At 38.6% G+C, this 26,913-nt stretch overlaps 1 protein-coding gene and 1 pseudogene across 3 annotated transcripts in view; both read right to left on the bottom strand.

The window, feature by feature from the left end:
* Positions 1-1,309: 1,309 nt before the first annotated feature.
* RCOR3 (REST corepressor 3) overlaps positions 1,310-26,913 on the bottom strand; it is a 58,712-nt gene continuing 33,108 nt past the window's right edge. For 2 of the 3 annotated variants that reach the window (XM_004699865.3, XM_045297873.1), the window contains exons 8-11: positions 22,702-22,779; positions 13,406-13,463; positions 4,791-5,032; positions 1,310-4,326 (exon numbers count right to left, since the gene is read on the bottom strand). In XM_004699865.3, coding sequence (XP_004699922.1) covers positions 3,982-4,326; positions 4,791-5,032; positions 13,406-13,463; positions 22,702-22,779 — 723 coding nt within the window. In that variant the 3' untranslated portion in view covers positions 1,310-3,981. The remainder of the gene's footprint in view (positions 4,327-4,790; positions 5,033-13,405; positions 13,464-22,701; positions 22,780-26,913) is intronic. The other variant, XM_030887742.2, reaches the window with a different exon arrangement.
* Positions 13,973-14,123, bottom strand: LOC115872455 (annotated as a pseudogene).

Below are 26,913 nucleotides of genomic sequence, written 5' to 3'. Positions count from 1 at the left end.
ACAGAATAAAATAATTAATCTTTCGAATAAATCCAAAGTGGGGAGGGAAGAGTGATACCTAAAGCATTAGGGACAGCGGCGTGCACCTTATGTACATGAAGACAGCGCTGACAGCTCTAGGCTTTCTTTCTTGAGACCATGCCCACCAAATTCCAGCGATAGGATTCTACCATGTAAGAACTCACCACCCTGTAATGGCCTATTCCCTATTGACACACAATCTGTTGCCATGGAACGGATCCCAGCTCATACAGCAACCATGCATAGGGTTTCCAAGACTGTAAATCTTTAAAGGAAATGGCTGGTGGGGTTGAATTGCAGACCATGCAGTTAAGAGCCCAGTGCTCGCCAGACATCATTTGTGAACACTTCAGTGCGACCCTCATTTCTGGTCTTTCTGCTGTTCTCTTCAGTAGACAAGACTTTCTTAAGCAGCTGCTTGGGCAGCCACTGAAATAAGAAAATCTTTTGAAAAATTATCAACTCATATTTAACATTCCCTCTAAGGTTTAGACTTGAAACCCATTGCTACAGTATTCTTCACCAGGGCAGTTAAATCTATAATAAAGAATGGGGCTACGGCACCCCCACCCCCAAGAAAAAGCAATGTCTATCTCCACAAAAGCAAGTTGTCTGAAAATGAGGTAAAGCTTCCAGTATTCTCTAGTAGCATATAGCATACTTCTTTAGACTTTCTGTAACCATTTAGTCTATTATCTTTATAATTTTTTAGTCTGATATGAAGTTAATCTATAATGAATATTTTTAAAATGTGAGAGATCTTAGTTTTCTCTCGTTTCCTGTTGTCTAAAATGTATTCATCATCTATCTGGGAGAAGTACAGACGTAGATTCTGGGTAGAGTTCAAAGCCAGCCTGTTAATCTTTTTGAGAATGATACCTTAGTGTTAACTGGTCAGTACTTCTTTCCAGTATTTTTATGAGAGCAGGAACATTGAAATACAACATACTAACTAAACTTGCTACTTGAGGTAAAGTACTTGCAGCATTAATATATTTATTAAAATCATGATGGGCACACTCTTTGCTGCTCCCTACACTTTGTAACTGTGATATGGGTGAGAGCGCAGAGATTTTCCACTTACTAACCTTTAACATTTTGTTTCGTTAACATTAGTTGCAGTTCTGTCGATGCAACAGCACCCTCCTTGCTTCCTGCCTGGGTCCCCACACCCATTCATCCTTCCTTGTCCCCCCCCACCCCTGACTTTTGAGCTTTGTTTGGGGGCAAAAGCTGCCCTTTTTGCCCCCCTTCCATATATTTCTACAAAGAATGTAGGCCTATTAAGACATTTTTAGATTCCTGAATCTTTATTTTACATTCTATTTTACTCATTTAGTTGTAAACTTTAGAATTATAGACGTTTTGATTATATCTTACCTTTACCTCCATCCTTATTACATTTGAATTAAGTTATACAGAATATTGTTTCCATTAAACTTACCAGGTAAACCAACAGTGATTTATTCTTAGTTATGCAATAAAAACAACACTTGGGTGCAGATTTCTTCAAAGTGATGACCCTGACATTAATGAAATTGGCCAGTAAGGGAGTTCTAGGTTTGCTTTGATAAAAATCACTGTTTAGGATTTCACAGTAAAGAGGTCCTAGGTTCCTCATACAACATGAAATCATATAAAAATAGAAGACATAGACATCTTTAAATCTTTAATCCTTTGATTAAGCAGCAAGCATATCACTCTTCCAGGCCAAACACTGCTTAAATGAAAAATAAAAATAAATGACGTGCAAAATATTTACAAAATATGCAAAGCACACGATAAAGACATCTCACTATATACATGTGTCATATTACTAATGAAGCTAAGATTTTCCTAGTGTGTGCTCTAATGTACGGAAACCAAATTACGGCACATCCTCAGATACAGCACCTTGGCCCATGTCTGGGGCAGGACAGACGTTAGATGAATCACAATATACGAGCCCGCTGAACAGATGGTGGGACTGTCCAACTGGATTGACATACGCCACATACTGTATACTGAAGGTCTACTGACAGACAGGACAGACAAGACAATAAAGGCTGTATAGGTATAGTATGCACATACGCAAGACTTGATCTAGGTACTTAAAAAAATTGCTTAGTTTTTCTTTTAAGATAGATATCTGTCCCCTGTGGCTTTTAAAGTAAAAATTCTTGAGTACTAAGAATTCTTCAATCTGTTAGATCTCACCTGGTTACAATCCAGGACCAGGAACTATGTGAGATGATCCATGAAGAACTCATCCTGGAAGGTTTTTACATTATGCTAGGACTTCGGGATCTTACAGAAAGTGGCCACCTAAATTTCACAATAATACTAATCAATGAATTCCGTTTTTGCTCTTTAGTTCATTAAGATCATTGGCAAGGGCCATTTTTCCCAGTGTTTTGGGAAAAACATGACTTTTCAAAACTAAGTCCTTAGATGCTGTCCATGTTGTGAAGTAGCTCTCAATGTAACCACTATGCACACACGCACGTTTGAACCTTAGGTTCCACGAGGACAGCAAGCCAAGTGACCTGTCCCTTTGCACAAGTCATGATTCTAATGGTAAATGGTTGAATCAGAAAAATATTTGTAACACATTGCTGAAATACTATCACCTGAAAAATTTTCTTCATAGGGAAAAAAATCTTCATAGGTGCCTGATGATTATGTGTGGAATTCAGAAGATTTGAACTATTGTGTTGTCGTTGTTTCATAAAAAAGGATCTTGGCATTTTTAGTTAACAACACAATTGAGACAATATACTGATCTATTTTTAGGTAATACAGAACAAATTCTTAATTTTATTTCATGAAATGATGATGATTTAACCCTAAACCACTCTTGTAAGTACAGGTTGGCTGCAAGGATACACAAATGCATCCAAACAGTATGATAGAAATTTATCAAGAAAACATCTTTTATATTAAATGCAGACCATCGTAACACGTATGAAGGGGATTTTAAGTTCAGAAAAACCTCGACACAAAGAGGGTATTGCAAATAAAGGCTTCCATAACCACCTTGTCCACATAAATGACAAAATAGAATTCTCTTCTAAAGTGCCCAAGTGTAGGCAACTACAAGTTAAAAAGCAATATAGCATTTAGAAACATTCAAAAACAAAATAATCAAAAGGAACTCTTTTCAAGGAACCTAGACTTTGTACTTGAGCAAATTAAGTTCTCATCTGTATGTAAAATCACTAATCCAATCCTCTTGTTACTGACAGATGACAGCCAATGATTTTTAAACAAGAATTTTGCATTAGGACCCCATTGTATGTTACAGGATCTATAGGTTCAGTACATTCTTTGTGGTTTCATATAATTGCTTTGCAATTGATTAAATTGCTTTCTTTTAAAGGAATATATTAAAATCCCTTTGGAAAAAAAAGCAACATCTTTTGAAAAAAGGGATACGTAGCTATAATTTCTTAAATATGCATTAAATGAACTTATGTCAAAATCTAAAATGCAGGATATTTATTCTTGCACTCCTAACATAGGAAAATGTGTAATAATAAAAAAAACCTTTAAATAAAGGGGGGGGGGTGTCAAACATCCTTAAGAAATGCTAAGGAGTTTTCACAATTCCTAAATTAATATTCCTATATTCAGAGCCCTGACTATGGAGAGGCTGGAGTATAAAGAACTTCAATAAAATAAATATAGTACAAACAAAACAACAATAACAAAAAAACCTTGGTATGCAGAATACTTAAATCTTTTTTTTCCTTTCTGGTTATGAGATCACCTCGCTGAACATACACTCTAGAAAAGGCGGCTACCTGGAGGCTTTCTGTCCACTAACACTTTAGTGAAGCACTTACGCTCCTCCTCTGCCACAGAACTAGTCTGCAGCCTCGGTCTCTGGGAAAGACTACTCTGCTCTCGTTTGCATCAGTCAGACGAGCACTGGTATAATGAGGGGGTGGCGAGTCACTGCAGTTTTGTCCAATGTAGTTTTTAGTGCAGTGAGGACTGTGAATCTGTCTGAATTCCGATAAGTGATGGTGGCTGTTGACCACCAACCGTGGACAACACTGGTCTTGGGTTTAGACGGGGTGGCATAGAATTAGCAGGGCGGATGAGAGGTGGCGGAGGCTGATTTAAAGTTGGCCGGGGCTGGATGAACCGAGCCTGCTGCTGGAGTGGAGGAGGCTGCCGGTGAAGAGCAGGGGCAGCAGGCAGTGTTGGACGAAGAAGTGGTGGAGGCTGGTTCAGAGTGGCAATGGGGGCTGTTGGTGTTGGAGTGGATGATGGGGCAGGAGGTGATGGACCCAGAGTTCGAGGAGCCTGTGGGGTGTGTGCCTAGAGGTGAGAAAACAAAAACACACACATGAGATGATGGCGCCAAATGAACTTAACACAATATAGTTTGGGCTGTCACAGGAAAAACAAAACAAAACCAAAACATAACACCAGTGTTTATTGGAAGCACAAGCTTCTTGTCTTTTAAACAAAACAAAACAAAACAAAACAAAAACAAAACTAAAAAAGCAACGAAGCTACCAAACAGGCATCTTATTAGTAAACAGCATAACACTGGAAATAAAAATAAGACTATGAAAGAACAATACACTCTCCATTCTTCTAGGATCAGAACTTAGCATGTCATTATGACTTAAGAGTCACTAGAAATGTACCACTGAGTAAGTGTATTGTCAACCTTTCATGTTCATTTAGCCAGTCCTCTGACAAATTAACCTTACAGAACACCACACAAAATGGTGATTCCTCAACTCATATTAACTCAAATCCATACACAAACACACCTCCTCTTCTTCATCAGTGCTCTTCCCTGATGGCACATTAGAAGCACTTTTTGTCTCCTCCCCTAAAGTAGAAGCATCACCATTAGAAGCCTGGGTTCCTTGTTCTGCTTCCCACTCCTGCAATACCTCCTCTAAGTTAAACCGACGCCTGTAGTTTACAAAGAAGTTCTTCACTTGGCCAACAGTCTTGTTGCCAATTACATCTGCAATAGCTTGAAAATCTTTACCATATTTGCGGACACCTGGAAGGCAAAGTAAATAATACACCTGTGAAGGATCAATAAGGAGAGCTGTGTGTACTACACATCATGCACACACAAACGATACCAGCAATGAACAGCCTTTCTGATAAATTCTGCTCATTTCTCAATTCTGAGACAGAGGCTAAGACATCAGGGTCACAGGATGAAAGCTAATGATTATGTCATTTCATCGAGCCAGCCACTTGCCTTCAACTGAACAATCGGAACTTACCATTTTTTACATACTCAGTTATTTTCTCCAATCCTCTCTCGAACTCTCAAATATAGTCCATTATTGTAAAGCATTGAATTCTTTGTTCCATCCTCAATTCCACATTCATTTATTTCCCTAGTAGCCAGTCACCTAGATTTGAGCAACACCGTTTGTAAACAATATTGGATGGGAATGAACCATCTCTTTCATCCCCTCAATGGAATGAGTGAGTAGCCTCAAGGGTCCCCATTAAGAAAAGCATTTTGGTTGTGATCGTAATGCTAACTTTAACGTGATTACATGCCTATTCCACCAGGTTACCAAGGAACAGAAGAAAGATAGGAAACCACACATTTAAAAAATAAGAAAAGCATCACTATTGGATGGACAAAAATTGTTAGGTGTTTTTCACAGTTAGTTGGGTTTAAACTCTTCTAATAACATCGAAGGACTATATATATGAAGGGTTCTTAGCTATGCTTTTTAGCCCGGAGAGCAGATTAGAGTGGTAACTACTTCCAGCACACCTGTCTTGCTGATCATTACTACCTTAAACTAAAAAGGGTTGTACAATGTGAGAATTTAGTTTCACTTATGAACCAATTATATTACAGAATTTAAGACAATTTTATAATCAGATAATAATTTGGTCTTAAGCTTATCTAGAAAAATACATTTTGCTCAAAATATCAAGGCTATCAGGAATTTTTGTTTTATAATTTGATAACTACTATTTGAAATATCAGAAATAGTACCTCATTAGTGAAAGAGATAAGAGACGAAAAATATTGATGTTTATGTATTAAAACCTTTGCTTAAGCAGAAATAAATACGGGGGTTAGGTAAGTAGATAAATGGATATATTAACACAGATAAAAGGGCAACAACAGAAGGACATGCTTAAGAGCCCAGCAGAAATGCTAGCTATATTCTTACCTAATAACAATTGATACAAAATACCCTATTACCTTAAAGCAGCAGCATCGTGTAGCATGGTTCCCATTTTTAAATCCAGCCCTTTTGTTAAATTGAAAAACTGACACTAAGCATCTCTGGCTACATTCAACTAGTTGGGCTTGAGTCTACAGAGAAGTTTGTACATCTTCAAGAATTTGGGGGGAGGTCTGACATTTTACCCTACAATCATATCCCATTTTCAGTGTAGTTGGGGTTATAAACTATGGTCATTTTCTCTGCTCTTAAAGATACATATATATAACAGTAAGGTAATGTTGAGTTCACAAGTTTACCAAGGCCAAGTTCACAATGTTTATCAACATAAATGAATCATCTTAAACTCATGAGAAGATGTTCCATCGTATGAACTCTGAGAGCACTGGTTTCCTCGAGGGTTTACTGGGTCATGAAAAGCTGGGCTTATTTTACAGTAGGAGTCATTGTTATATATTCAAACACTTCCCTTATCACTTGAACATTGGGTAAAAAACAACTCCTTTTAAATAGCCAAGTCTCTGTGCCATTTCTCAAGATAAAATCTGGTCATTCCATAGAAGAGTAACTACTAAACACACTAGACATGGGGCTCTATGTGGATACTGATTCTCATAAGTACTTACATTTATACCTAGAAATGGCCAAACCTGCTGAACATGAGTTTAGAAATGGAAACGTTAAACAGGCCTAGAATTAAAGCTTCTGATTCCTAGCAATAAATTATATTCAGACTAACTCCAACCCCAAATCAGAAGATATTACAATCCTTAGAACATCTACTTGTTTAGCAAAAGTATTCCCAAATCTACCAAGTCGTCTCCAAGTCTGATTCCATGATACAGTTCTTCTGACTCTATTCCTTTAGAGCAGCGGTTCTCAACCTGTAGGTTGCAACCCCTTTGGGGGTCGAACGACCCTTTCACAGGGGTCACCCGGTTCATAACAGTAGCAAAATGATAGTGATGAAGTCACAACGAAAATGTTATGGTTGGGGAGTCCCCACCACATGAGGAACTGCATTAAAGGGTCATGGCATTAGGAAGGTTGAGAACCACTGCTTTAGAGAGTCTACTTCCTTATTTTCTACTGTTTTAAATGGCCTTTACTTGTGAGCAATGTAGTCACATTTTCCAAGTTATAGACCTCAATCCCAGAACTACTTCCCACTTTTCCAAGTTACCTGGGTTCAGATTAAAATGCCTGGGCTGCTTATTAGTTCATGCACACCACTCTTGTATCACCTACTTGGTTGGCAGCATCTTAAGCCCCCATGACACTGCAGACTGCACTCTGGGTAAGGCTCCCTCCCTCCTCTCAATCAGTGTGCAAGAACAAGTGTGCCAAGGTAGGAATCCCCTCAGGCCACACCACAGCAAAGCGGGTTACCTAGCAGGTTCTGGTCAAGAGCAACCTCATCTGTCGGCCCTGTATTGAGACAAGCTTCCTCATTTTCTCCGTTTGCCATGAGGTCAAAGGGTACTACTGTCCTACGGTGTACAAATCAGCACCAACTTTGCTACTGTTTTGAGTAAACAGGATATACTCAGGTAACAGGAATGAGATTGTCTTTCTTCTCGTTTTATGCCATTTTTCTTGCCAGTTCTTCTGAGAAACCGCACAGTGGCATATATGACTTCTTTATAGCCTCCATGTGCCAAGTGCTGCTGCTGTAAACAGCATGCTTTGACTAGAAGGTGGGTTTCTTAGGTTCTCTGCTGGAGTTGGCAACTGGGTCAAGTGGCCAAAGACCACAGGAAACTACTCCTTCAGAAGGAAGAACCCCTACTTATGATTTGAAAGGCTAATCCAGCAAGGAATGAAGAGCAAAGACCTTCAGCAGAACACTGGCCCCAGAACTACCTTAGTTCCGATCTGCTCCTGGGAGGAAGGGAGTCTATCATTTTTCTACAGTCTATAATAAACAAGGGCCATCTAATCTACTTCTTGTATCAACACGGAGTGAAGTACAATGATGAACCCCTACTGTGCAGCACTCTGGTTGTGTAGTGAATTAGAGTGGCTTGTGAATCACAAGGTCAGCAGCTTGAACCCACCAGCCATTACCGAGGAGAACAATGAGGCTTTCCACTATCTTAAAGAGCCAGCCTCCGAAAGCCACAGGGGCAGTCCTACTCTGTCCTATAGGGTCAATGTGAATTGGAATCAACTCGATGGTAGTGAGCTCTTCACAGTTACTGTGTTTTTTTTCTTTTTCCCTTTCTGTTTTACAAAGGCTCAGGCCCAACCAAAGCATAGTTGCTAAATCAGTTACATCTCAATTTGGGGGCAAGATTCTTTTCCAAGGATTACTGGAATAAACATTTTGAGAATCTTAAAAGAAACTATGAATTCCCCAGGGAAAGGGAAAAAGTTCTTTTCGGTCAAGTTTATAAGTTTAATTTGCAGCTACAATGAAACAATTTGGTTTTCTACTCCACAGCAAATACTATCATATAATCTTCAACTCATATACACTGAGAGTTTGTTTTGGGGAATTAACCCATTAGGAAAATTTATTATTATTACATTTTATGAAAGCTCACATTTTTCAACCAGGAGTCTATACTGTCCAACACAAAAATATCTATTCTTATTTAAAAATTTTGGATAATAAGATGGTAATTTCAGAAGCATAGGTGTTTCCCAACTTGTGATATGAAAAGATTTTGTTTTAATTAGAAGGAATATCATGGACATTTTCTTTTGTTATGATCATGATGTAATCTTTAATATTTGACTTTAGATTATAAAAACAAATGAGTTTAAACACTAAGTGACCATCTGCTTCTGGGTATTGTAATTTCAAGAGTTAATTTTTCCTGCTTCTTAAAATGACCAAGTGAGGAGCATTATACTTGAGAAAAGCTATATTTAAGAAATACTTGTATTGAGATGGACATGTTATCAGGAGAGATTTGTCCCTGGAAAAGGACATCATGCTTGGTGATCAAGTAGAAGGGCCGTGAACAGAAGACCCTTGACAAGATGGACTGACATAGTGACTACAACAATGGGCTCCAATCGAAGAGCAGCTGTGAGGACGGCCCGGGACGGGACCGTGTCTTGTCTTGCTGCGCACTGGCTCCTGGGGGCTGGCTCCACGGCACCTGCAAGCACCGACACCACGAGACACTGCAGGAATGTGACTGCTTCTCTCACCAAGAGAGAACATGCCAAACCCAAGCCATTTGGAAACATGCATTTCTTTCCACCTCCTGTAAATCTCTTTGAAATTACAGAATTAATGAAGGTAGAAAAGATCTCTATAATAGTGGGCTGACAATATAGGTGTTATCTATGCAAGGGGTAAAGTAAAAAAATATACATCCTTCTTCTAAATGTCTCTTCAGGGTTAGAGACTCCATCTTCCTTGTTGTTATTTAAATTCCATTACAAAAATGCTGGGAATATTGGATCACGAATTAGTTTAAGTAAGTGCCTCAAAGGACTACCAATTACATTTCTGTACCCTCCATTCTTAAAGTCTCTCTCTGTCTTAGTGAAAAACTTTCCAAAATAAACTGGTGCCAATTAAATGGCAAGGCATGAATCTCCTATTGTCACTTACTTTTGATTCTTCATGCAGTGGGCTATAACCCTGCCTTTATTACTCACAAAACCCGATTTTGCTTCTACTTTATGAACTACTTTGGCTTTTTTTTAATATGAGATTAAAATTAGGAAAAGGATTTTGAGACTTACAACTTTAGTTCTCTCAAAAAGAAATGTATCTATGAAGTATAAAAGAGAGAAAGCAACATTTATCTATAAACGTAACCCACCGGAACAGTTCTGTCATTTCCTGCTTTATATGAGAAGACAGGCAATAGGTAAAAAGAACTGGAAATTAAAGTTATCTTCATTAAACTGGATATTTGTTGTTTATTATAAAGCAGCAAATATTTTAATTGGGAAATATACTTTTTTTAAAGCACTAATGAATAGAAAATGAACACATGTAAGATATAAAAAGGCAAATATTTTATACTACATTGCTTGCCAGATATTATAAAAATAAATTATTTGTACTATCATTAAAAATGTTGAGATTTTTTAAAAAAACAAGCCAATTGTTTCCTAGAACATGTGAAAAAAACAAAGCACACACACCTAAAATCTAATTCCTTTCTTAATTCTTGATTACCAAATAATGTTTGGTATATAAATAACAAGTGTGAATTGCAAACAGGATAATAATTCACCACTAATACAAGTATGGGAAGGGCATAATTGGTTTCAGTTTGAACCCAGTATTCATTAAATAGAAACTGTAGGTATTTAAAGTTGGAAAAATTTAAAAAATAAATAGAGTTGGAACAAGTGACAGAAATTTTAGAAATACTACTCTTGGCACAAAAAAAAGTAAGAGTAATTAAATTATCTGTTCTTATAATATTCTAATACAGCTTGAACTAGAGTTAACATAATACAGTAACAGATGAACAAAGTGCAAAGCTTCCTATTTAGCCTGAGCAGGATTCTTTCTCCTTCTATGTAAGGGAGCAAGATGAGTAAACTTACTTAAATATACAGTCCTTAGCTATCACCAATATAAAGTGAATGGGCCAGGAAAGTGAGGTGTGAAATAGAAGGGAACTTCAAAAAGTTCATGGAAAAATGGAATTAAAGGATGAGACATTGTTTTTCCACAAACTTTTTGAAGCGCACATGTACATATTTAAACCCCAAGGAGTTATAACATATTTTGTTTGGCTTTAGTAGAGTCACTGTACAAACACCAAAACGATTATTTAATTATTTATTTATTTAAAATTGAATTTAGTATAAATATCACTAGTGACAGAGTAAATAGTTCTAAGTTACTATAATAGCTTACTATGAGATTTATGAATGAGCGTCAAATCTGAATGTATGTGTAAGTATAAGTGTGAGTGTAAAATGTCTAAGTGTAAAATGCCTTAATATCGAAATTTAAATGGCCACTAGAGTAAAACCATATAAACAGTTTGTAAACAGAAGAAGGAAAAGAAAAAACAAAAATAACTATGATAAGGATTTTGGGACAGCAAATTCTGCATGTTAAAACAAACACAATAGATTCTAGTAGAGGTGACGCTGCTACGTGATTATACTCATTCTAAGACACACATCTGAACATTACATACATGTGTGAGTACATGAGACAAAGCAGGCACCTTTTAATTCTTTCTAAAATCGCTATTTTGGACACAAGTAACTTTCTATTGTTAAAAAAAAACACAACTCCAAACAAAGATCCCAAACTGTCAAAATAAATAAATTAAAACAGACAGGAACATAGTATTAGGAAAGTACCTTTAAAAGCCTAAAAATATGTGTATTTTGGTACAAATGACTACTAGTAAAATATAAGGATTACTTTTAAACTATGCAGGAAAAACCATGATAATTTAAGCACAGAGAAATGTCTGGTTATCTCTACATTAGCATTCATTCCTTTTAATATTAGCAAGCTGAGATAACGTACACACACACAGATCAAACCATCTATGAATATATAAATCTTGCCACTGCCCTTCTCTTGAATTTCTCCTTGCCCAGACTCTACCTGAGCCCTACAATTCAGTGGCCACTGCCAGTTAAAAGCAGGGCTGTAGAACAATGTCAAATCCAGAATGCTGTATAGAAAAATATTTGCTCAGATTGCCCTGGCAGAGGTTTGTCAGAAAATCCTTTTACTGGGATAATTTCCTGAGTATAGGATTAGTACTCTAACCACTAAGCAACTTAATACTGGAAGCCAGGGTTCAGTTTGTAGAGGCAGTAAGCTGTAATCAAGGGAAATATTGGCTTTATATGAATTAAAAAACCAGTGCCAATGCAAAAGAATTCTTAGAGCCATGAGTCATCAGAGTTCTACAGAAATATGAAGCAGCCATTGAAAATGCTCCTGTATTTTTAAAACATATTTTACTTTTCTACTTTCAAAAAGCTATCAGTGAACCTTATAGATGAACTAAACTTTGTGTCTCACTTAGCAGTTGAGCCCTACGGGGTGCTTGGCATGCAGCCAGCCTCCACAGCACCAGGCACCTCTCGTCATGAAGACTTGCTGTGTGGCATGGGCTAAAAGGGAAGGCTGATGCCATCTTGCTGGCACCCGCCTGTGACACTTTCAATTACTGCTGGCTAAGTCTCACTTTTCCTAATCCAAGCTGCAGAGTCATCTATCAGTCAATCTGTAATTACATCATTCTCATACCCAAAGGTACTTACACAGTATTTTAAAATTAAACATGCTTTTTGATGTGTATCAGGGAATATTTTAAAGGGTAGGCTTATGTTTCACTGCTAGAGTGAATAATACACATGTACTTGGCCTCAATCTTTCAAACCCTTGATAACCTAGGTCAAAGAATACTAGTCCTCAACACAGTGGGCCAAGAAAGAAAACGTCAACAAAACCTTAAATTACACCACCAATTGTGTAGGTAGTTTATTTTGAGCAGAAGACACAAGTAACCCATAAGGATGAATTAAGTACACCATTTCCCTTCTTTAAGTAATACGAACAGGAGTTAACCCAAGTTTATGCTTCCAATTTTGCCCATGCATATTTGTAATTCAGTCTTCTGCCATACGCTTTAACACAGCATTCTTACAGTGACTTAAAAACACTATATGTACATGTATTTTTTATGTCTCTTGAAGTCTCTCCCCTCCCCTCAATACATATACATATGTATGTTATAATTTCATTGTGTGGTTTCAAAATCAGGTATCTAAGCATTTGGGGCACATCTCTTAAGTAAGGTAAGATGCACTGGAAAGTGAAGCACCTGGTCAATATTGGTAGTGCCTGACATTGATCAAGCAGAGAAACTCTGTACGGAAAGAGTATTTAGCGAAAGCAGAAACATGCCATAGTTCATTTATGCTTTTAACTATGAGCTACTGATTACTGCCACAGTAAGAATGAATTTCGTTTCAGTGATGCTGAAGCAGACGCACAGAGGGCCCAGGCCCAACCAACTTGCGCTTGCTTGCCGCCACCACCATTGCAGTGAGTGATAAGAATGCCTTAGGTGCTATTTAGGACCCAAAATGCACCCCAGCTCACGTGCCACAGACGTCCTGGTTCACCAAGATGAACAGAGCCCTTTCTTGATGCGTTTCTACAGGAAGGGGAGACCTGTGGCGGAGCCCCCTTTCATGACAAGTTAAAGAGAATTATTAACAACAATAACTGCTTATCTTTAATATACCTTGCACTGCTAGAAGCTGCTCCTCTGTGGTCCAACGGGCATTAATTTTCTGATTTGACTACAAAATTAAAGAGAAGTTTCCTAATGAGGATATGAAGACAGACATTTTTCCAAAGTGCTTATTTTTTTTCTTAACTTTCACCAAATCACAGACATGAGATTACTAAAACACTAATTTATGAAGGTTTACTTTTTAGAAGAATTAAACAATATACTCTGCATTACCTTTAACCCACACAGAAAGATAATGCAAGGGAAATGCACTGATTGGGGAGAATGAATGATGTGTGCACTATGTTCTGATCAAGAGACGATAAAACCGGCGATCATCCACCAGAGCAGCCATTCCATTTTCTGACTACCCTGCCCCATCATACAACTTCAGCCTAGCGTTAACACTTCAGGAGGCTTGTTTCCTTTGGTGAGGTACTCATCTCCAAAATTTCTTCCCTGGACGTTTGTGTTACACATACCCTTACCCTGAACAACAGTAGTGTAATCAACATGAAAGGGACTCACTAATAAAAATGGATCCCCCTCCTGGGCAAGATTTCCAAAGATTTTTTTAAATGTCTGTAACACAATTTATCCGAGGCCCAAAAGAAAAGGAACAGGGCTCATGAGTCACAGTGTTTCTGTGGCAGCCGTTGAGGACAGTGCCTGCCAAGGGTGTGAGTGTGTGGGTGGTGGTGGTGGTACTGAATCTGACACAGCTGCAAAGACTTTTTGTTTTTAAGAAACACCCTAGGTTTTAGATATGTCTATTATCATACTATGAAATATCTCGTCAAATTCTATTAGTATATGCCTTTTGACACCTGACAATCAAAGACCTGTGACAGTAGATAGAAGGATGGAAATAACAGAGGTTTATAGTAGTAACTTCTGAGAAAAAATGGCTGGGTATTACGATCAGATTATGCTGGGTGAAACAGTAACGGAGGTGTCCTTTGAGTGGACAGAGGTGTGCAGGTCTTGCCTCAACACCTAAAATAGTCTTAGGCAAAGGAGTGTCTATGGTACGTAGGGACTTTGAATAACACCGACTTCTTCACTATGAATGAAGAGTGAAGCAGTAGGTGAAACAAAAATAGAAGAAGTTTTTTTTACTATAAGTGACTGGAAGGGGAACAACTGAAAGCAGAAAGCACTGGATTTTAGATGAGATGAAAAAGGTACAGCAAATGGGCCAGATGGCCTTAAGGCCAGATGCCCCCATCGAGGCAAAAGACAACAGTACAAAGAGAGGAAGGAAACAGGAGAGTTGTTACGGGGATCTCCTTAAAACAGGGCTAAAATTTCATAATGAATGATGGAAAAATAAAAGGTTGAATGTAATTTGATATGAAAATTAAAATTAAGACAATCCGTTCATTTTGGCAATAGTCCCCACCCCCCACTGGCCAAATAGCTGTAAGCTATTGTTTTGAAGTTCTTGGCTCTGAGTCATCATTCTTTTCCCCTAAGTTGCGAATTCAGCTGGATGCCCATATGTCACCCATTTGCAAATGATTTAAGTAAGTCATTCGTTCTCTTGCACTTTGACAAAGGTTACGAAGCCTTGCATCTTTTGTCATATGGAGATTTCATTTTGATGTGTGCTATAGTCATACAGTATTGGTCAGAGAGCGACAGGAAGATGGTGATGTGGTGGATTAGATAACACTAGAGTAATTACAGAGCACTGGTAAACAGATCCCAATTTGATAAGGGGTCAGTTCATTAGTGGGTATTTTCTTATTGGCAACCTTTGCTTCTTGGTGCTTCTCACAGATATAAAGAATACTTGGGCACAGAGGATCCAATATAATTAAACATGAGGATATATTTAGAATATATGTCAAAACCACCTAGTACATACAGTGCCTGAGAAAACGGAATTTGATTAACTGATGTCTGTTAAATCTGAAAGACAGAACTATAAGAAAAGTATCATTAACGAAACCCCAAAACCAAATCCACAGCCATCAGGTCAACTCTCACTTACAGTGACCTCAGAAGGCAGAGCAGAAGTGCTTCCTGGGGTTTATGATGCTGTGAGTCTTTATGGGAGCAGAGCAACCAGCGGGTCCGAACTACTGACCTTTCAGTTAGCAGCCCGACGCCCAGCCAACTATGGCACCAGGGCTCCTTTTATTCATGAAAAACCAAACTCATGACCTTATAGAACCGGGTAGAACTTGCCTCTGTGAGTTGCCAAGATTTTAACTCTTTCTGGAGAAGAGAGCCCATCTTTCTCCTGTGCTGGGAGCACCTGGTGGTTTGCCACTGCCGACTTTGCAGTCAGCAGTCCTACTTGTACCCACTACACCACCAGGGCTCCTGTCAATGAAAAGGGAGCCAAAGTAACCGAAGAAATAAAATACTCTGCAAAAAAATTTATTTTTAAACATTCAACAAGTACATTTTAAATGTATGTCTACAATGTAGATCACAAAATAAAGATATAGTATCTAAACTGCCTAACATTTATAATCTAACCAGGACTTTGGATAAACACAAGTATTAGAGCTAAAAGTAAACATTACTACATATATTAGGAATTTAAAGAAAGGAGAAACACCGTGATTGAAGAGGAGGGAAAGGAGCATGGTAAAGTTGTACAGGCTGGGGACTGAGATGGGATTTACAATAGGAAAAAATGTAAAAATAGATGAGAAGGCATTCCATGTGACGAGAACAGAATTTATGGCAAGAACTTGTCGGGGAAATTGGTAATATTTAACTTAAGTAAAATATGCTAAGGACCACTTTTGGTAGGGTAGTTGAGTTAGTTAATTGTGCCAGCCTGGCCGATAATCACATGTGGGGCTAGTTGAAAGGCGGAGGGATAAATGGGTGGTGAAGCCTCGCCTTTCTAGTTCTCGGGTCTCTTGTTTTGTGATGGTTGCACCGGGTGCAGCTGCCTTAGCAGTTCCCTGTTTCAGCTTGCAAGATTGACTTCCTACAAGACATCCCCAAGGAGAAGCTACATGGACCTACCCCGATGCAGCCCTGGGTGCTGGAGCAGCCGTGTGGAGACCCCTGCTAGTGCTGAGATGCTTGTTCGTTCACTGACTCAGCTTTCCTCCTGCAGTCGGTATCATTGCCTCTGTTTTGTGAGGTGGAGGACTTTGTGGACTGGTGTTGGGTTAATGGGTTAATGTTGGATTTGTGGGCTTGGGCAGCATTGGGTTGGGATGTTTTCGTGATGCACATTTTCTTTACATAAAACTCTCTCTTATACATGAGTTGCTGTGGATTTGTTTTTCCAAAGTACCCAGACTAATACAAAGTTGGTTAAATTCACACTGAATTTAATAAGCAGTTTTGGGTGGGAGGGATGGGAGAGGGGGAGTGGGGAGGTGAGAAGTGAGCAAATGACTAACCAGAATAAGATTTTAAGCTGGGAAATATGGGAACAGAGTAATGCCATTAAGAAGTAAAGAAATGCTCACCTGGGAGGTGCGAGAAGGTGAGGCATATTCAGATGACAGCTTTCACTGGGAGCGCTATGATCTTAATTTACTCAAACACATATTTGAAAGATTTGAGAACATTTCATAAGGGAGTACAATGGAGATGTATCTAACTCGGATGTGGGGTTTTAAAGTCTCAAATGAAAAGGAAAAAAGGTGCTCACCCGGCCTTCCACTCTCAAGTCTCTTGCCTTTGAAGCAGTCTTATAAAAGTCGCTCAATGAGTGAACACAGGCATTTTTCCTGCATTAGAATGGACCACTAGTTTGTCAGGTTTTACCCTCAAAGAGGGTCTTTGGCTTGAACTCAGGGAAGTGATATATGGAAAAAGAATTTTAAATGTGAGAATCTCAATTGGTTCAATGAGATGTTCACACAAGAGGCACGTGGAAGGTAAAACCAAGTGAAGAGGAGTAGATTGAGTTTCCAGCTCCTAATTGCACACTCTGGGTATCCATTCAATAAATGGCATCCAGACAGAATTGTCAGTACAACTAAAACTGTTATTATTAAACATACCCTTTCTTTTTATTTGACTGAGTGCCTATGGTTGAATTTGTGTATCATTTAAAGATACATACAATGTGACCTTAATACACTGAGTTGTGAGCCATGGTAGCAAGGTCAGCAGTTCCAAACCACTAACCCTTCTATGGAGGACGAGCCTTTTTTCTACTGCTATGAATAGTCTGGGAAACCTGCAGAGATGCCCCTGTGAGCTCCTATGAACTGGAACAGATTTGATGGCAATGAGTTTGGTTTTATTTTTGAGGTTGTATGGTATCTCCGAAGGAGGGAAGAAAGAGAAATGAATTCTGAGGACAAGAACAGCAATATTTTAGGATAGAAAGAAAATTATAGCTGAGAAGAAAACATAACAGTAATACAAGAGGACACAACCTCTCAAAAGGCAAGAATAGATCTACGTGCATATATTTATAGGTTTAGTATTAAGGCAACAGATGGACATTGGGCCTCCACTCAAGTACTTACTCAATGCAAGAACACGTTGTTCTATTAAATTGCCATTCCATGATGTACACCTTCCCGACATGATTGCTGAAGAAAAATGTGAGCATAAACAAATGTGAAGAAAGCTGATAGTGCCCGGCTATCAAAAGATATAGTGTCTGTGGTCTTAAGACTTGAAGATAAACAAGCGGCCATCTGAGAAGCATCAAAGCCCACATGGAAGAAGCATACCAGCCTGTCTGACCACGAGGTATACAAGGGACCAGCTGTCAGACATCAAAGAACAAAAAATCATATCAGTGGGTGCCCACCTTCCCAATATGATCACTGAAGACAAATGTGTGCATAAGCAAATGTGGTGAAGAAAGCTCATGGTGCCAGGCTATCAAAAGATATAGCGTCTAGGGTCTTAAAGGTTTGAAGATAAACAAGCAGCCATCTAGCTCAGAAGCAACTAAGTCCACATGGAAGAAGCACACCAGCCAGTGTGACCATGAGCTGTCGAAGGGATCAGGTATCAAGCATCCAAGAACAAAGTATCATATCATTGTAAATGAGGGTGAGTGCAGAGTGGACACTCAAAGCCCATTGATAGGCAACTGGACACCCCCTTACTGAAGGGTTGTGGGGAGGAGATGAGCCAGTCAGGGTACAGGGTAGCAACGATGAAATATGTAACTTTCCTCCAGTTCTTAAATGCTTCCTCCCCCCGACTGTCATGATCCCAATTCTACCTTACAAATGTGGCTAGACGGATGTATATTGGTAGAGATAGCAACTGGAAACACAGGGAATCCAGGACAGATGACCCCTTCCGGAACAGAGGTGAGTGGCTATGCCTGGAGGGTGGAGGGAATGGAGTGGAAAGGGGAACCGATTATAAGAATCTACGTATAACCTCCTCGCTGGGGGAAAGATAGCAGAGAAGAGGGTGGGGGGAGACATCAGACAGTGTAACATATGACAAAATAATAATTTATGAATTATGAAGGGCTCATGAGGGAGGGGAGAGTGGGAAGGGAGAGAGAAAAACGAGGAGCTGATATTAAGGGCTCAAGTAGAAGGCAAATGTTTTGAGAATGATGATGGGAACAAATGTACACATGTGCTTGACACGATGTATGTATGTATGGATTGTGATAAGAATTGTACAAGCCCCCAATAAAATGATTTTTAAAAAAGGCAAGGAAAGGGAGTTAAGAGGTGTGGAAATAACATCCAAAAAATAAGAGTTGTGGAATTTAATTATGGTTGTCAATATTAACCTTTAAGATGATTCAGTAGAAAAAAAAAATGTAGGGAGGCCCTGAAACTGTGTGTTTGAATAACCCATGTGACAAAATTCAAGTATTAGACTAGGGAAAGCCTGAAAGAGAAATATGAAAACTCAACAAAGTCCTGCAGAGACTTAAGGAAAATATACCTAAATATATCTAGAAATCGAAAATTGCATGGCATCTGTGGTTCACTAGGTATACTCTTGAGCGTATTCTTTTTCAGCAAACCCTGATTGGAAATGCTTCTTTGAAACATAGTAATATAAAAGGGCTAAGCCTTCTGAATACCTTTAGTGAATTCAGAATTGTTATCACATCATTTCCCTGATAATTACCTTGTCCCTACATCCTGCACCCCCCTCCCTCCACTCTATCTCCTGCTTTATTTATTTATTTATTGGTCAGTAGGAAACTCATACTGTCTTTGGGTTGGAAGAAGTCACCCAATATGGAAATTGTATCTAACATCCATAGTAAAAGACTGCCATTCACTCTGAACGAAAATACCGGCAGACGGGGAAATTTCTAGCTTCAAAAATACTCCTTTTCTCACCTATAATTCTTCTTCCTTCTTGGCATTCAGTAGTTTTTGTTGTCCCCTGCCTACCCACCTCTATCTAAACAAACTGAAGTGTAACAAAACAGTGTCCATCCTTCATCCCCAACACTCTCATATACTTTGAAGAAATCACACTCATTTCTCCTTTGAAATGCCATTTGGGTGATGACTGCTTGTCTAGCCTATCTGGTCCTCCTCTACCATTTTACTTTACCACTCACACACTGCGTATTGTAGCTGCAACGCAGTTTTTCTCCTCCTACATTTTATTCTGCATAATACATTCAGGGTATTTTCCCCAAATTAAAAATTTTCATTACATCCTGCCTTTGTTGCCAAAACTGTACAGCTTTTCCACTTGACTTAATTCAAAAGGCAAACTTCTCTCTCTAGCCACCATAAGGAAGTTCAAACTCTGGACTTTGCCCACTCATTCCTACCACAATGAAGCCTCTGTTCAAGCTTGTCAACAGCTCCCTCACACACTAGGGTCACCCCTTCTCGGCATTACAGTTTGCCTTCCTCAGTAGACAGCATGCTTCTTGAGAAAATATGGTTTTACACTTCTTTTAAATTCTTAATATTAATTAGCAAAATAATGAGCAAGTAACAAGTACTCAGGGAATACCAGTTGACTTTTTAAAAGGTGTTTTAAATTTTCCCCACTGATTTTATAATTTGAATGGACCATTCAACACCAAACCATTGCTTACGTTACTCTCTCTGCCTGGAGTGTTCTGGAAAAAGTCTCCCTGTTGTCTCAGTAATATCACCTCTGTTTTCCTATGGTATTTTACTTACAAATCTACCATCGGCCTTATAACATCTAAATTTATGTTTTTTGTTTTAAGGTGGAAAATCCACATCTTCTTCACCTTCCTCATCTCCCACACACTGTCCAGTGTCTATGTAGCACCTGACATGAAATTACCCAATTTTTCCCCTAAAGAAAGTAACAAACACGAGCAAATTTTAAGTAAAACATCTTAAAACTGTTCACTTCCAGATAATTTACTTCATTTAAAGGCCTATGTAATTATTCCAAAGTCTAATAACCTACTTTGATTAGGAAATCTAATGCTAGGGGGATAAAAACCTGATTTTCTCAAGTCTATACGTTTATTCAGCTAGCCCTTTGAAATATATCTGTTCACACTACTCTTTCCCCTTACAAAGCAAGAGGAATAATATGGTGATTGTGGTTGTTTTATTTTGATCATTATTTTTATAGTAAACCAAAATATGTAATAAGTATTTGATAATTACTAATCCAATGACTATTAAGTGCCTGATGTTTCCTGCTATTATATCCAAAATTAAGAGGTAGCATGAAACATGCTGATCTTAGATTCCAACCCAGACTCTTAAAAAACTGAAATCTAGCCAGAGCTTGGTCAGATACTAGACATGTGACCTTGAACAAGTGCAACACTCCTTCCAAGTCCCCATTTCCTTATGTAAAACAACAGTGTCTGTTCAGCCAACTTCTCTGTCAGTATGTGAGGCTGAAATGAGGCCATTTACAAGAAAGTTATAATGTGTCATCGCACTTTCATGTCTTACTTAATATAATGCTAGTGAGTGGGGCTGTCCTGTAACTTTCTGGAAATGTTGTTTTAGAATTTTGCTTTCCTTGAACATTTGGTAGACTTTCCCCAATAAAACTACCAGGGCTTTGTGTTTCTTGTAAGAACGAGGCTAACTATCACTTCAATTTATTCAATGACTGTAAGTGACTCCGGCCTGCTTTCTTTTTGAGACAGTCTTGGCGAGACATGTGTCCTGAGGAACTTCTCCGTTTCCTTCAGTGCACCTGCAGAAAGCTCTTTGCAGCAGTCCCTGTTTCTTCCTGTTGCTGCATTTATTTTATTTCACTTTAAAATTATGAGATGATAGGCATTTAAAGTTTCTGCTTTTATCTTTTACATTTGTTACAGCAATACAACCTAAAGTAAAGTAGTATCCTTTATGTTTCATTTTCCTTAACTGTTGCTTACATGTCAGTTACCTGTAGGGTTAGTGTAATATCATAGTGATGTGTTTTTCATTAGCATCACTTAGCCTCTTTGAAAGAGACCATTCAAGGCAAAACCTTTCTTCATAGTGATTCTTCCTTCCTGAAGGATTGATTGAGGACACACATGGCACACTATTTTTGAAGCACTTTTCTTCTGTATCCCTCTCTCCCCGTACACATACTTCACTTGTAGATATTTCAAACAACCTGTGTTTTTTTTTTTTTTTTTGGGGGGGGCATGTTTCATTAGCAGAAAATGAAATGGTTTCATTATCACATACACATAAAAGCAAATTCAGGATATGGAAAAGAAAAAAAGCTTTTATTATGAAAGTTTTACAAAAAATCCTGGCTTCCCCTTAAGGTCATTTAATAAGTAATCCTATAATGGTCACAAATATTAGAGAGAAAAAAACAAACCACAAAAGCAAATCACACACATAGGTTTCACTTGAAATACAATTAAAACTTGAGACAATGGTCCATCTACATCTTATTTTCAGATTTTATCTTTTTAGGGATGTAAGTCCATATACTGAAATCCTAATGGGAAATTTGAATCAAAAGACAAATACCTTAAAATAAAAATTAAACATGTTATAATATACTCCAATTTCAGTGTTTACTTCCTTACTGTGTCACCAATTCACCCAAGCAGGTAAAGCCTTTGAGCAAACCTTGCTGTGGGGCCAGCACTGCACTGGCTTGCTCCTCTGATGACCTTCTCTTCTCGTTTCATATGCCCTGGGCCTACCTCTACAGACACCTGCCGAATTTACTGTGCTTGATAGGAATTGCTAAAGGTAGGGAAGAAATGGTTGAACTTAAGTCCAAAAGCATTAGTCAAGGATCAAAAAACCAACTGTCTAAATGACAAAACAAACACAGCAAGTGATCTGTAGTATGAAGGCTTCAAAGCATTAATGGCATATACGACCAAAGTATGAGTTGAACAGGATCACTCAAAGCACAAGGCTTCACCTTTTAATTATATGTATCCTTCAATAACATACCTCAGGAGGTTTGAATTCTTCAATTCCACCTTCCATTTTCTGTTTAAGTGCACTGTTAACTTGCTTAGCATTCTGGACCTTCAAAAATAAAAAAAACAAAAATGTGAATCAGATTAATTACTTAGGAAAATGCTTGTGTACTGAATATATTAAGAGGGCAACCAAAATCCTCTTAAATTTTAGTTGAAGAGGACAGAAATACTTAATACACTTAGGATTGTGATACATCATTCACTCAACTGATGCATATATATATCAATCAAGTCTGTGGGTCACAGTCCTTAAATGACTTGTATAACCAAAGAGAACTAACCTTAAAACAAATAAACAACAATAACAAATAAAGGCAATGCCACTGAGTAAATTCTGACTCATAGCAACTCTACAGGATAGGGTAGGGCTGTCCCTGTGAGTTTCTGAGACTCTAACTCTTTACAAGAGTAGAGAGCCTCTTCTTTCTCCTGTGGATATGGAAACTAAATTCCATCAGTAAAGTTCTGACCAAATAACACTTATTCCAAAAATACTAATGATGGTAGTAGATATTTATTATGTGAAAAATATTCTCAATGTTTTCTATATAAACCACTCAATCCATACATCAACCTTAGTGTCGGTAAAATCATTTTGCAAAGTAGGTGCTCTTTAAGTTACCATACGATGCAAAATTCCATGCAAAAAAAGGGTGACACCACCCAACTCATCATCAGTGATACATAAAAAGATAAGAACTTGATAACAATAGCAGCACACTTAAACACACACTAGTTTTAAAAGTTCCATAAATCCTCTTACAAAGATGGTACCATGCATACTCGCATATAAGCCAACCTGAATATCAGCCAGGGCACCTCATTTCACCACAAAAACTGCCTTAAAAATGTGCTGATAAAGGCTTGAGGGTAAACAAGTGGCCATCCAGCTCAGAAGCAACAAAGCCCACATGGAAGAAGCACACCAGCCTATGCAACCACGAGGTGTGAAAGGGATCAGGGATCAGGCATCATCAGAACAAAAAATCATATCATAGTGAATGATGGGGGGAGTAGAGTGGAGACTCAAAGCCCATTTGTAGGCCACTGGAGATCCCCTTGCAGAGGGGTCTCAGGGAAGAGACAAGCCAGTCAGGGTGCAATGTAGCAAAGATGAAACATAACAACTTTCCTCTAGTTCCTAAATGCTTCCTCCCCATCACTATCATGATCTGAATTCTACCTTGCAAGTCTGGCTAGACCAGAGGATGTATACTGGTACAGACAGGAACTGGAAACACGGGGAATGCAGTGTGGATGATCCCTTCAGGACCAGTGGTGTGAGTGGAGATACTGGGAGGGTAGAGGGAGGGTGGGTTGGAAAGTAGGAACTGATTACAAGGATCTATATGTGACCTCCTCCCTGGGGGAAGGACAACAGAAAAGTGGGTGAAGGGAGACATTGGACAGGGCAAGTTATGACAAAACAATAATTTGTAAGTTATCAAAGACTCATGAGGGAGGGGGGAGGGAGGGGGGGGGGATAAGGGCCTAATGCCAGGGGCTTAAGTGGAGAGGAAATGTTTTGAGAATGATGAGGGCAATGAATGTACAAATGCGCTTTACACAATTGATGTACGTATGGATTGTGATAAGAGTTGTATGAGCCCCTAATAAAACGATTTAAAAATAAAAATAAATAAATAAACAGTTATAAAGTGCTTCAAAAACTGTGCTGCAATACTCGGTTTATATACGCGTGTGATGGTGTTCTATCTCTGGCAGGAAGAAGAAAAGGACATTCGGCTTGCTTGTGGAAGGAGCACAGAAATGGCTGCAGCTTGTGAGTTTATGGTGAAATGGAGCGAGGAGGGCGACTGTAAATCAAATGAAAGATTTGAACTCTCGCACATATGCATGAATTGAAGGACATGGTATTTGTTTAAGATGTTCAGCTGGGCGCCATTTTTCACTGAGAGCATCACATAAAAACACACACAAGATTGAGCACATTATGCTCAAATTGTTCACTGAAATTTCAGTTGTGCTGTGGTAACTTTATGTTTTCAAAATAAGCAGTAGGTCAGAACTGAATTTACTTCCATTACAACCATTATACACATTGGAAACGTAGGACACTTTCCCGAGGCACAAGTACATGATGTAGAACTTAAAAATCTGAATCATTGGAATCAAATTCCCTACTAATAATAGCTAATCTCCTATTAGAATAGTAAAGATTGGGGATAAAAATTTTTTTTCTCCCTGTGGGGTTTCTTTCTTTCTTCTTAAGTATAAGCAATAAAATATTTATAAAATGGTCTGCGATTCCCTCACCCACCAGAAATCTTAAAAACATAGCTAAGATGTATAAATCTAAGATGGCTTAAGGGTGATTAGAGGGCTAGCTCTGTTAGACACAGGAAGATAAAATATAGTTCAGTCACCAAGGACTTCATAGGTAAGTGGGAGATAAACAAACATAAAAGTATGACAAATGCCACAACAAGACACTGAGTGTGTCTATGCAGGTACTGGTGAGTGGGTGGCAATGACGGTGACCAAGGTTTCCAGAGAAGACACCTGACTGCTTTAAAGGACAACAAAGATTAAGTGGGAAGAGAATGTTGCGGGTGGGGTGGGGTTGGGAGTTCTTTCCAGCCAGAATAGAATGCAGGAAGGCAGGAAGACTCGACTGCATGGCAAGAAGTCAGTCTGGGGCCAAAAAGAAGGAGTTTAGATTTTGCCTAAAGACTGTAAGAAATGAAAGGGGCTATTTTTTTGAAACGGACTTTTAAGCTTGGGAGCAACATGGGCTTCTTTGCCTTTTAGCAGATCATTCTAGTCGTACCGTGTAGAAAAGAATGTGGGAGAAGAAGATGAAAATGCACAATCTAGGTGAGAAACATAGGAGACTTTCATGAATGCAGTAGGAATGAAATGGCAGTGGTGGTGTTCAGAGACGGGTTAAAGAACAACTTGGAAACAATATTAAGATGCCTTTGTAAACACTAGAAACCTTGGTGTTGTATTGGCTCTGACTTGGGCTGCAAACAGCAAGGCCAGCAGTTCAAAACCAGCAGCCGACTTCAGGAGAAAGATGAGGCTTTCTTCCATAAAGATTTATTCTTGGAAACCCACTAGGTAAGTTTTACTCTGTCCTGCTGGGTCGTTATGTGTCCGAATTGACTGGATGGCAGCGAGCTTGGTTGGGTAAACACTTGATTGTGGAGAACTAAGGAGGAATCAACGATAACACTTGGGTCATTGGCTTGGTAACAAATACTATGATCTCATTTAAATAAATGACAAGAACAGGCAAATGTAGAGACCAAAGCTTATTAGTGATAAGATAGGGTCAGGAAAGAGGGGTAGGGGGATTACTGTTTATGAGTACTGAGTTTCAAATGAAAATGATGACAAAAATTGCATTAAGGGGAGGATTATACGCCTATTAATATATTGTCAATAAGTGGTATCCTGGAAAAAGTTTGGCCAAAGTTGTGTGATAGTTAATGTATAAAAAACACAACAGAGTAGCTACTGAGGTTCCTTGTGTACAACCAAACACTTCATGGGCTTTGGTTCCTTGGATCAGAGGTTTCATGGGATATCACAGTTAACTGGCCAAATAACATGCTTAGTACTTTGGTTCTCCCTCGTAGATTTTCGCATACTACGTGAGGAACCTAACAGCTTGCACTGACCATCCAGGGTCTGACACTGGAACAACAGCGGAAGAAGGAGCGTCAGGAATAGGAGGAGGAAATGTATGGCTAACTGCCTCCATGAACAACGAATTGTGTCCTGTGAGACCAGAAGAAGTGAATGATGCCAATAACCATTTACTGGATATTCTGGTCAGAGATTCCATAGCATAATCCTAATCAAAAGAGGGAAAATGCAGAACAGAATTTAAAATTCTCACAGAATCCAGACTTTCTGGATTGAAAGAAGCTAGATGACCCCCTGCAACTATTGCCCTAAGAGATCATCTTTAAACCTTAAACCAAAAATAATCCCTTAGGATCTTCTAAAAATCAAACTATGAGAGGGTTTCAAAAAGTTCATGGGAAAAATCAGGGCTGAGATTCAGGAGAGGGAAAATAAGAAAACTATGGAAAAAATTAATGCTGCTAAAAGTTGGTTTTTTGAAAGGATAAACAGAATCGACAAACCACTTGCAAATTTAACCAAAGAAAGGAGGGAACAAATCTCAATAGCAAGAATAAGGGATGAA

The sequence above is a fragment of the Echinops telfairi genome, unplaced genomic scaffold (genome assembly GCF_000313985.2).
Source record: "Echinops telfairi isolate 266 unplaced genomic scaffold, ASM31398v2 ScPeMD7_7424;HRSCAF=8462, whole genome shotgun sequence".
Lineage (NCBI taxonomy): Eukaryota > Metazoa > Chordata > Mammalia > Afrosoricida > Tenrecidae > Echinops > Echinops telfairi.
The sequence above is the reverse complement of the archived record's forward strand: the minus strand, read 5'-3'. Positions and strand labels throughout refer to the sequence as shown.